This window comes from Phoenix dactylifera, chromosome 2 (assembly GCF_009389715.1).
Source record: "Phoenix dactylifera cultivar Barhee BC4 chromosome 2, palm_55x_up_171113_PBpolish2nd_filt_p, whole genome shotgun sequence".
NCBI lineage: Eukaryota > Viridiplantae > Streptophyta > Magnoliopsida > Arecales > Arecaceae > Phoenix > Phoenix dactylifera.
Genome location: NC_052393.1, coordinates 17,673,576 through 17,685,818, shown reverse-complemented (window position 1 = coordinate 17,685,818; position 12,243 = coordinate 17,673,576). Strand labels below are relative to the sequence as shown.

Genomic DNA, 12,243 nt, shown 5'->3' with positions numbered 1-12,243 from the left:
TGTTTAAGATGCTGTTTTGTTAATAGTCTCTTAGTTTTCTATTTACTTTTTGGGAATAATATGCATAATCTGACTGTCCCATTTTTTCTCCTTTTCCATATCTTATTAACTAAAATTTATTGTAAATTGCAGTGTAATGTGATGGTCCATGCTCAATATGATCACCATGACAAAAATTGAGTTTAATGGCCAAATTTTGAAAGAAAAAATGAAGAAAAGTTGCCTATAAGGTTTCCAAGGAGGCTATAAATGGGAAATAAGGCTTCAAGAAATATGTATCTTGCAGCCTATTGAGATTCAAATAAAATGAACATAAACAAAATATAAATGCCATGATTTCTTTAACAGGATCATTGTGATGAGTTTGTCATTTGCATGGAAATTTGGGAGCCAAAGTTGAGATTCCTGCATTAGACATTTAACAATCCTGTCTTCCACGAGAGAACCAGAAAAACATAGAATTGGGGGTTGCTACTTTTTGAGTGATCAGGCAGTCAAGAAAGTAGTAACTTCACATGCTCACAAAATTAGTTAGTGGATGTAATCGAAAGAGCAATTAGAAACTTTCCACTTAATGAATTCTGGGCATCTATAAGCTTATGATCTAGCTCAAGTTGGAGTTTTTTATGTTTATAGAAAATATATGTTATATTGATTCAGCTAGTTAAACCATGATATTGTTGATATGCAACATTTCTGTATTTCAGCGGCATGTAAGGTTATATCTTTTGTTTAATTCCCATATAATATTAAAGATGGCCGGCATGGATATTGCATTTCTCTGCTGATATCTTCGGTTCTTCCTCGTATTATCTTTCTTCTTCATTTTTTCTAAATTAAGCAGGAATTATGTAATTCGAAGTTCGAACTGTATACTTTTGGTCCATCTTTCAGTAAATTCTACTCTTGCGTGGATATGTATTCTAATTGTGATAATTGCAATACATTCTGCTGCAGGAATCAGCTGGTATTTACCATCTGAAGAAATTGTCAAATGCTGGTTTGACTCATGTACATTTGCTTCCAAGCTTTCATTTTGCTGGTGTTGATGATGATAAAAGTAATTGGAAATATCTTGGTAAAGGTTTAAAACCCATAAATTCCACTTTGCCCTTAACTTATTAGCATGCCTGCATGCTTCAATCATGTTCTTGCATCTGTTTATCAGGTTTCCTACTAAATTTTCATCTCCATCATTGTATGTATCAATTATGCAATATGTTTGCCTTGTCCATGTCCTATTCTATAGCTTCTAATTTTCATGTGTTCCAGAACCAAAGTACATCTGCTCATTGAATGTACTTTCCCTTCCATTCTTATTAAGTCAAACATGCTGAACTGCATAGTCTCAGCTTGCCACATGAAAGGGGGATTTAAGTTCAGGAGAAGCTTGACAAAAGCAGTTCAAGTTTGGCGTATTTGTTCATTGACCATGCTTGTTCATGGTTGCAGCCCAGTGTTCTATTTATATTTTGCAAACTCCAAATGTTCAGGATTGGGTTGTTTATGATTACATATCCGAATGATGTTTAAGCTTGGCTTATTTCCTAATCAAGCAAACCTGATAAAGGCCCCATCACAAGCTGTTCATGAACAGCTTGGTCCATTTGCAGCACTGCTATTGCCTATTGCTTCTTAAAGGCAAAATTGCTGGGAAACATGATACAGACATCAAAATATCCAAGTCCATAGACCAATCCAAAATGAGAAATTTCAGGAAATCTGACATGGGGACACACCTGTATCTTGTAAATATGCATATATGTCTTGATGCATGCATATGGAAAGGAGATTGGACAATAATAGAACATTTAGATTAAGGAATTATTGCTACCATACCAACATGCTTAGTTTGAGCAGCCATATGATATTTTTGGACTGTATGAATGACGCTGGAGTGCCTAAGACGCATGTGACGCATTGATCGCGAGTCCTGACCGCATAGCTTGCGGATCCTGGCTGCACTGGTCGTGGATCCCATATGCATGGGTCAACTAGTTTTCGATGATTAATTATTTTCGTATCTTAGTTAGGAAAGTTGATGTTAGTTAATTTTAGAAAGTTTTAATTTTTTGTGAACTTTCTTTTTTTAGAACTTTTGATATTATTAGGAAAGTTAGTAGTTAGGGTTATTTGAGTTAGAATAGGATTTTGGTATCCCAAAATAGAATAGGATTTGGGGTGCTGCTGGTCATTGTGGGCATGACAAAACAATTGCCATCCTCGAAGATAGGTTATATTTGCCTAGTTTCATATTGTTTCATGGGTCGTGCTTGTCAGTCGGCCAAGGGTGGAAAGTGTAAGGCGGGGCTGTACGTGCTATTGCTGTGCCACATACCCCATGCCCAAAATTAAGCATGAATTGTTTTAGGTTCGCCTAGGATAGCTAGTATTCATGACTTGATTCTTGTATGGATAGGTTTTCTAAGATGACACATTTTATACCCTGCAACATGATGGCTGATGTATTGCATGTAGCTTAGTTGTTTGTTAGGGAGTTGGCAGGTCACACGGTCTTCCTTAGAGTATTGTCATTGTTAGGGTCATGGACTGCCGTTCCACCTCTAACTGCATAGTATGGGTCGTACCATACCGTATCAAGTTGGAACTGGTACGAAAGTCATGTTTGGGTCACTACAGGTCCCATACTGACCCATAACAAAGCATATCGAGGTGCGTACCAACTTGTACCAAAGCGTACCGAGATAAAAAGCAAGAAAAATGGCTCAAGAGCTATTTCGGTATGGGGTGCATGTCGTTCTGTACCAACTTGTGCCGTGCAGAACCAGTAACATATCGTTATGATAGCTGGTACTGAGATTGCAGACCTTGATTATGGTCCTTAGGGACCTTAAGTTTGTGAGTATTTTTTTTGGAAAAGTTTGTGGAAAAATTGCTGAACACGAAATTACAAATTTTCGTCTCGCCATTCGCAAACTGATGAGCAAATGAAGATTGTTAATGGGGGTTTGGGTGATCTTCTTTGATGCTTGGTGGGTGTGATGATGTAACATTTTGGATTAGATTTTGCCTATGGTTGAGTTTTTACATAATAGCTAGTTAATCTCTCCACCAGTTATATGCCTCTAGAGGTTGTCATTTGTCACAAGCCTTAAACCTGGGAAACCTACGGACTTCATTCCCTTACCAGTTGAGTCTAGAACTAAGAATTTCAGGTAGGTGACATGGTAATGATACATATTCATTCTGAGAGGTTTCCCAATAGTTCCATGAAGAAGCTCCATGCCATGAATTCTGGCCCATACAACAAGATCATTAAGAGAATCAGTACTAACACCTATTTCTCAGACCTACCTACTGATGTGGGAATCAGTCCAACTTTTAATGTCGAAGACCTTGTTTTTTACCGGAAAGGATATGTTGTTCTGTTAGGTGCACAAATTATTTCTGACCCCTTTACTTCTTTCGCAATTCCATAACTATCTCCCACTTTGCCTATTCTGTCATACCACCACCACTATTTCCTAAAAAGAGAGGACATTGAGGATATTTTAAATGATCGGATATTTCCACTCATAATAGTGCATATAAACAGCTTCTTGTAAAATGGTGAGGTTAACCTATGGATGACCGTACATGGATCACATAGGAGAGAGCTTCGGAAGATTAACCTGGAGTTGTATGAGCTGTACCAGAGCCTTCAGTTGCTGAAGGCGAATCTTCCAAGCCAAGGAGAGGTGATGGGGATCGATGGGCTGTCCGAACCTACCAAAGGTGCGGAAAAGAACCTTGTTTCTGGACAGAAGATGACAATATTTTAAATGATGGTGAGTCTTTAGTTTGTCAACTACTAGTGATTTGATTAGTTATCTTGTAATGTTATTTTAGTTGAGCCCCTTTATGTTATGATATATGGGGGCTAGGGACTTTATATTTATTCACTAGGCTCTACTATGTAAAGAAAACTGTTAGCAAATGCTTTAAACAAAATTTCCACCAAATATATTTTTGGCTGCCCCCTAGGGTTTATTTTATGATGGTACGCACACTGATAAATATTCTGGCTGCTTCTCACATAGTCGAGGTGCAAGACATTCAGTGGTATTGAGATGTACTAACTGGGAGCAAACTACCGCATATCGATCGACCATGTACTGCTTGGTAGACCATTTTGCTTTTTGCTCCTACTGAGGTAAACTGACCCTGCACCACCCCCTGTATTGAGGTACTGTGCTGTCTGGTGACAGGTCTGGTCCTGACCTTGATATTTAAATCCTTGCTATAATTTAGTTCTTTACAGTGTAATGGCAGGATGGCTGGGGAGCAATATTAATTCTCCAACATCCTGCCAACACAACAGTCATTATGAGAATCTGTGGGGCATCGCCAGCGGGACATTATAGGTTAACCACCGATAAGGGCCTGTTTGGATGATTGGGTTGAAAATGCTATGGAATTTTCTTCTTCAAGCTGGCCCACTTTAAAGCGACTCCTGGATATTTATGCATATAGGCCTAGCCCAGCCTGTAATAACGATTTTGATGATTGTACTGGCCCGACCCGCAAACCCTCTTATTCAATTTAATTCTTTCATGTTGGGCAGAGTCATCCAGTGCAAAATGTTGCTACTTAGATTTAACTTGTAATAGAGCAAGAGCATTTTAGTCAATGTAATGTTAATATTACAATTTACAAGTGTTTGAGTGCAGGATTATGACTGACATCAACAGAACTTCTGTTATATATTTTGGTAGTAGAGTTGAGAGCGCTTGCATTGGAGGCTATTGCCCTTGACAGGATAAAAATTAAGTAGAATCCATAACACTGTTCCTCTCTTCAAGTTAGGTTGTTTCTTTCTTCATCTGAGGTGTTTTTTAGTAGCCTTAGTGTCACAATTCAAATGATGATGATTGTCTTTTTGTTAATTTATTTCAAATTACTCTGATCCTTTGCCAGTAAACTCCTGTACCTCCACTGGTGCTTATGGTAGGCTTTTCCCATGTGGTTAATTTATATTTCTTTTGTATTGCTTAAACAGATGATGGAGAGATGGCTAAGTTGCCCGCAGACTCAGATAAGCAACAAGCTGTAGTTACAGCCATTCAGGATGAAGATGGCTATAATTGGGGGTACATGTTTACTATGTTTTCCAGTCAACTAGTATGTTGTAAGATTTTGTAGTTGGATATTCTGCTTATATATGTTGATTTACAATGGAAGATACAATCCTGTGCTCTGGGGAGTTCCAAAGGGAAGCTATTCTGGCAACCCAAATGGACCAAGTCGTATTCTTGAATTCCGAAAGATGATTCAGGTGCAAGTCTTTGGGTTCAATGTTCTATCCAACATACTTAATAGGCCAATACAATAATATTTTTTTAATGGTGATGCTGCATTTCAGGCAGTCAATCGAATTGGTCTTCGTGTTGTGTTGGATGTTGTCTACAATCATTTGGCAGCAAGCGGCCCCTTAGATGAGAACTCTGTTCTTGATAAGGTCATTGATTTTAAGTATGCTTTCACACCCACGTAATAAAGGACATGGTCAGTAGTTTGTCTAATTTTATCTGTATACTAGTTTTTTAGTACACTTTTCATGAAATGACAACGAGTTATAAGGTGAATATTCTGTCATAATTTTGTTGAGATAAAAATGTGGACATGCTCATTTAAGTGGACTCTCTCATGTTAGAGGCACCTCTTAATAAAACAAGACAAATTGGATGCACACTTAGGTTAATATGGGTGCTGAAAGAAGTAATAGTGAGTTTGATAGTTTATTTGATAATTTTTGTCTGATTGTATCGACATGTGTGTGTGTTTATATATATATATATCCTGTATCTAAGTCCATATGTAAATCTGATTGCTAACAAAAAAAAGAAAAAAATACTAACAGAAAAAGTGAGTTCTTTTTCTTTCTTTTTTTTTTTTTAATGCAGCTATCATAATACGCTTGCATTCACACATTCACATATGGAAGACAAATTCGAATAATAGAAGGAGGCTGCAGATGACATAAGGATAATATGAAGGTAGAGGGACACATGATGAATTTAATAGGTGGAATTTTTTAATTTAAATGGGACTTATGAACGCATGAGTGCTTATGCTGAAATGCAATTTTAGTTTCATTTTATAAGTTAGTAAGAAGTAAGAACTAAAAGCACGAGGGAGCTTATTCTTCCTTCTTATTTATACGTAGTAAAATTGTATCTTTTGCCTCTTTCAGCAAGTTAAAAATTTGCTTTGTAGGTTGTTCCTGGATACTATCTTCGTAGGAACACTGATGGAGTCATCGAGAATAGTGCTTGCATGAATAATACAGCTAGCGAGCACTTTATGGTTGAGCATTTAATTCTTGATGATCTCCTAAACTGGGCGGTGGCTTATAAGGTGATTTTTTAATAGCTACATCTCACAGTTACTTGTATGCACTTATTAATGCTGCCCTCATTTGTCATCAATACTATTATCAAATTCTAAAAGATTCTGCTAGCTAGTCTTGTAACTCTTATCAAGTAATTTATTCTCTACTTTATATGATTAAAGAATTCTATTCAATTTTATGAGCTAGTTTTGCTACTGATTTACCCTTGTAATTTAATCTTTTCAAGTCTTGAATTGTGTATCTCAGAGCAAAGTGGGAGAAAGCATATTTAATTTTATTAATTAATAAAAAGATGATTTATCTTACCTTCAGTCTAATTGTTATAGGCAAAATCCTTAAACGTTAGGGGACTCGGTAAGTAACCCCCAACCTCGAACAACACATGCGAAGACTCACACATGCACAACAACAAATGAACAAACAAACAAGAAGAACAAGAAAGTGCCCAGGGGCAGTACAACTCTGATAAAAGATTATGGACATGCGACATGCCATTCATTTCATTCTTTTTTATAAACAATACGATGTAGAGTTTAGACACTTAGACATTGTTCCTATCTTTTCAACTAGGACATCCTATGGCTTGAACTTTTTTTGAGGTGCTGCTGCATTCCATACGAGCCTCATCGTCAGCAAAATCATATTGGAAGAATTTTGAAAATGTTAACTCTCTAGAGTCTACCATCTTTTTTCAAAAAACTTACAACTACATAGATTATAGCCCCGAACACAGTAACTTTTATTTCTTTTGATCTTAAGAGCTAATGTTTTCGCTTACACAATAGCCAGCTTGAACTTGTATTTTGAATGGGCACTCCTGTTTCAAATTTCCTTGGCTTGATCACGTCTCAACCCAATCTTTACTAGAATCTTGGAACAAAACTTCACAGAAAATGGCCTTTGGCATCTGACATCTGTAGCTTAACCATGAAATTCTACATTTCAAAATGTTATTGAGACGGTTTATAAATTCCTTCAACATTTAATTATTCAAGTTCCTTCTAGTTTTAGAATTCTATTTGTGGCTCTACCAAAAACATTTTCTATTAATTGGTGGCATAATCACCTTGTTTAACAATTGATGTAGTAATAGGTACCATATTGAGCTAGCATTATCTTTTTTTTTTCTTGTGAGAAAAAACTTAGGTGGCCACCGGTTTGCCCAGTTTCTTAAGTGGCTAGCATTCAAGGTACCTACTACCTAGTATTCCTAAAGATCTAGAAAGCAAGGAGAAATAGAAAAAGTAAAAAAAGTCATATTTTAGATTATGTTGTGACCTTTTATAGCTTTCTAGCTCTTTGCCAAACATTATGCAATCAATGTATAATTTGCTAGTTGCCAAGAATTTTGGTGTTGTCGTGCCTTTAGACTTGAGATTTATTTGAACCGTGAGGTGTGATTCAAGGTTTTCAATACGAGATATAAAAATTATTGGTTCCTAAAACTCTTGAATCATATGAACGGATAAACTCCGATTATTGGCCAAGACAGTATGAAGATATCGAGTGAGCCTAGACAATTGGATAATTAAATACCTCAATATCTCAAGTCTCAACCTAGACTAAAACTGGCCTACATAATTATTTATATTATTAGTTATTTTTGTTTCTAACATGATTAATTGACAGGAAATTTATAATTAATAAAATAACAACTTTTTTTATATAAACTAATTGATCCAAAATATTGTATTTCAAAAAATTAAGAATTATAACATTTTAGTCCACTTTGCATCTTGAAAATTGATTTAATCTTCATTATTAAAACTTTTAATTTATTTCTAAGATTGGAATTAGTCATTTTATAGTAATTTAGTTTATTATATATTTACTCAAATAACATTTTATTTACTAAGTAATATAAACGAAATAATTATTTTTGTTGTTTTCCATTATTTGGTATTTGTTATTTCATAATCTATGTATGTTTATGTTATATGTAGATATCACTTAAGAAAATAAATAAATCAAACTCCAATTTTGGCCAATGTTCTGATATTTGAGATGAGATATATTGCCCGAGATATTGTTATATCTTCGTTATTAAAAAATGATAATCAGATCATCTTTTTCGGTCATTGGATTATCTCGGCCAAGATAAATTGATATTCAGTTTTTCGGTATCAATCTCTAATTGAGATAAATTTGATGTTTCTTTCAAAAACATCGTGTGGCTATAGTAGTTGATTAAAAGTAATCAATATTGAGCCATCCTTTAAACAAATCATATAATTGAATAGAGCATAACTGTTGACCCTAGTGCGATTTTGATGTTTACAAAGTTATTGAGGTCATATAGTAGTACTAATGCTTTTAATTCAATTAATCAAGTACATAAATGGTTAAGAAAGAAATGATACATTCTTGATACGCTCTATATAAGGTCCGCCGTACCGGTACCGATCGGCGTACCGGTGGCGGCTCGGACCGGTACGAACCGGTCGCGTACCGGTCGCGTACCGGTCCGGACCGGGCCCGTACCGGTCCGAACCGGGGCCGAACCGGTCCTGTACCGGTTCTCCAACAATAAAGTACCGGTATTGGATTCCACGCTGATCTGGTATCGGTCCCAGGCCAGACCGGTACGTACCGGCCGGTACGGACCGGTACGGAAACCATGGCTCTATATATACAATTAAAACAACTCTCAAGAACTCATCTGAAGACAAATTTATTGAAAGAACTTGAGAAAAAACCTAAATTTCAGTTTGATAGACTTAAGAGTCAAGTTTCCTATGTTAAAGTGCAATTCTGTCTTTTTCATGCTTAAAGAGATGAAACTTTCTTGTGCCAAGCATCCTAAATGAAAGTAAATGACTTGCTATGTTTTTTATGACTTAAATGTGCAAATCTAACCTAAAGTTGCAGAAAATCAGAATTAGAGTCGACCCCAAAAAGTTTGGAGCCGACCTTGGCACATTTGGCATATTTGGCACAGGATTCGGGTCGACCCCAACAGTTAAGACAGAAATTTGCTCTCTGGAATTTTTGTCAGAGCCGACTCTACCAAAGCTCGAGTCGACCCTAGTTATGTTGGAGTCGACCCCATCAAAATTCGAGTTGACCCCAGCTTGTATCATCAGAAATCTATTCTCTGGAATTCCTGTCAGAACTGACTCCACTAAAGCTTGAGTCGACCTCAGGACAACTCGAGTCGACACCAAATCTGCTTGAGTCGACCCGATCTTGACTGACAGCCTAACGGCTAGTTCTGCAGATGTACTTTTTAAGGCTCCAACGGCTATAAACGGCTAGTTTCTTCAATCCAATGGTTAGAAACTGATTTTTGGAGATTGGAGAAGTGTTTAAGAGCCGCTATTCATCAGAAAAACTATCTTTTTGAGAATTTAAGTAAGCATTTAAGAAAAAAAGATATTCATGAGAGTTTCATTCATTGCTTCAGTTCAAATCCAAAAGAAGGATGTTGAATAGAATTTAAGTGCCTTCAAGAGCTCAACCAATTCATTAAGGAGTGAAGCAATCTCAGCGAAAAAAAGAAAAGCACCTTCAACGCGATAACATTTCTCATTTGTTCTCCTTAGTGCATATTTGATTTACTTGCTTATTAAGGAGCTTTATACTTTGATTCACTTATTCTTCTTGTAAGGTTTGTTGGTGAGCCCATAAAACCAACTGAGTAGGTTTGTTGGTGAGCCCGTAAAACCAACGGTTAGGTTTTTGTTGGTGAACCCGTAAAACCAACTGTGTAGGTTTGTTGGTGAGCCCGTAAAACCAACGGTTAAATTTTTGTTGGTGAACCCGTAAAACCAACTGTGTGGGTTTTTGGATTGTGAGCCCGGTAAAATAATCCAACTGTAATCCAAGGGGTTACAATGAATTTCCAAGAAAACGCTTGGAGAGTGGACGTAGGTGCCTTGGAGTGCACCGAACCACTATACGTGCTTGTGTTTGCATTGTGTTTACTTTATGCCACTTGCTTTATTTTCTTTATTATATTGAGTAGTTGCTCTAGCTTGATTTCTTAAAGTGATTTAATTGTAATTGCCTAGAGCTTAATTACTCTTGCTTCCACTGCACTTATACTCTCCACATAGGCCAGATTGGGTATTCATTTACAAATTAATTTGAAGTCATAAAATTTAAAAAATGCAATTCACCCTCCCTCTTGGGTTGTCACCTTGGGCAACAAGTGGTATCAGAGTAGGTGCTCTAATATTAATTGTTGAGCTCACGATCAAGAGCCAAAGATCATGGCAACTCAAGTCGGTAGTTCCGTACGAAATGGTACCGGTTTGAACCGAGTCAAAGCGGACGGAACCGAAGGTACCGGTTCGAACTGAGTCGAAGCAAACGAAACCGGGCCGATTCCAGCCTCGTAGGGGCCGGAGCCGTTTTCTTAGCCCAAACCGATCCGGTCGGAGATTGGGTCGGGTCGGCTCGGTTCGGGCTGAACCGGCCGGTATGGGTCGGTTCAGCTTTTCTTAAATCGAAGCGAATCAGACGGCTCAGACTAGTTCAAAACCGGTGCGAATCGGACGGTTTGGAGCGGTTCACGATATTTTCTGAAAAACAGGGATGACCTGACTTGGATCTGCACCGGTTCGGGTTTTTACGAGGTGAACCAGGCGGTTCAGGTTGGTACAAGGTGAACCGGGCAATTCAGACCGGTTTGGCATACCTTGATCCTCGGAGCTTCGATAAGGCTTCATCTCTTTAATCCCTCTAGGTTTCTGTTGTATTGGCAGCATTAGTTGGTGTATGGTCTTGTCCGCTTGACCATTGCCCGCATCACATCATGCACATTGTTCATCCAATTAACACATTTTTGGTTGTGGCTCTCTTTAGTATTCAGTTTATTTTAAATGCACTGCATTTTAGAATATGCCCTAGAGATCATCTTCCTTTTGCTCCTTTTTTCCATCCACCTCTCTTAACATTCAATATCATAAAAGCCAATATGCATCTCTACTGAGATGATTGATTATGCTGATCACCAGGTTTGCCGTACCGCTAGGTACCGAGCGTACTGTATCGTACTGAAAGAAAATTGGTACAAAATATACCTTCAAGTCGGTTCAAGCTCCATACTATCCGTACCAAGGTGCGTACTAGCCTGTACTGAGGCGTACTGAGATGAAAATTAAGAAAAATGGTTAGAGAGCCATTTCGGCATAGAGGTGTACCGTACCATATTGAACCGATAAGGGACCGATACGGTATCCGGTACTGAGATTGCAGACTTTGCTGATCACCTTTGTATCTTTTCATTCTTGCTGAAATTTTTTTTACACATCGAAAGAGCAAGAAATGGAATATTCACTTGCTCATATATTTTGGGTGGTCTTCTGACTTTTCATGAGTGTAAGCACATCCCAATCAATAGCACTTTCTTTGGGACTAGTATCTTTGTACACTGTTGCTTCCTTGTATTTACTTAGCAGATCATGAGCTTCTTTACAGAGAACCATACATGAATAACACTTTGCTTCCATTATCTTCTAGGTCCTAGACTCCAAGTCAATTCTGCCCTTTTAACCCTAAGAGCATGAACTATTTCAACTTATGATACTGTCCTTTCAAAGTTTTCTTTGTTTTAGCAATCTGTTTTAAATTTTTCTAGCTATGGTATCTTTTTCAGTCACATAATCTTCCACTTAAGAGTACTTGTTATAAAAAAATATATCTGCTTTATTGTTATGACCGTTCTATAATTTCTATTTATTTCTGGACATATTTGATTAGCTGAATAGTACATGGGAACTTTATACACAGCTTTTTTCTCCCTTCACAAATTGCATACGCTTAGCTGATAGTAAAGTCAGTTTCCCATATTCTGTCCCCCCTTCACAAATTGCATTTATTTAAGTCCATAGTAAAAGCAGTCCATGCTATTTTGCCTTGCTAAGTGATATCCCTTTTGTCTCTACTTT

General features: G+C 37.2%; 1 protein-coding gene across 8 annotated transcripts in view; it reads left to right on the top strand.

Moving 5' to 3' along the window:
• Nucleotides 1-12,243, top strand: part of LOC103719990 (pullulanase 1, chloroplastic) — a 100,504-nt gene that overhangs the window by 29,378 nt on the left and 58,883 nt on the right. For 7 of the 8 annotated variants that reach the window (XR_005510655.1, XR_005510657.1, XR_005510656.1 and 4 more), the window contains exons 9-13: nucleotides 958-1,084; nucleotides 5,000-5,090; nucleotides 5,182-5,275; nucleotides 5,363-5,458; nucleotides 6,217-6,357. Coding sequence is in view for 4 of the 8 variants with exons in the window: in XM_039123541.1 (XP_038979469.1) it covers nucleotides 958-1,084; nucleotides 5,000-5,090; nucleotides 5,182-5,275; nucleotides 5,363-5,458; nucleotides 6,217-6,357 (549 nt within the window). In the remaining 4 variants the exon portion in view is untranslated. The remainder of the gene's footprint in view (nucleotides 1-957; nucleotides 1,085-4,999; nucleotides 5,091-5,181; nucleotides 5,276-5,362; nucleotides 5,459-6,216; nucleotides 6,358-12,243) is intronic. The other variant, XM_039123540.1, reaches the window with a different exon arrangement.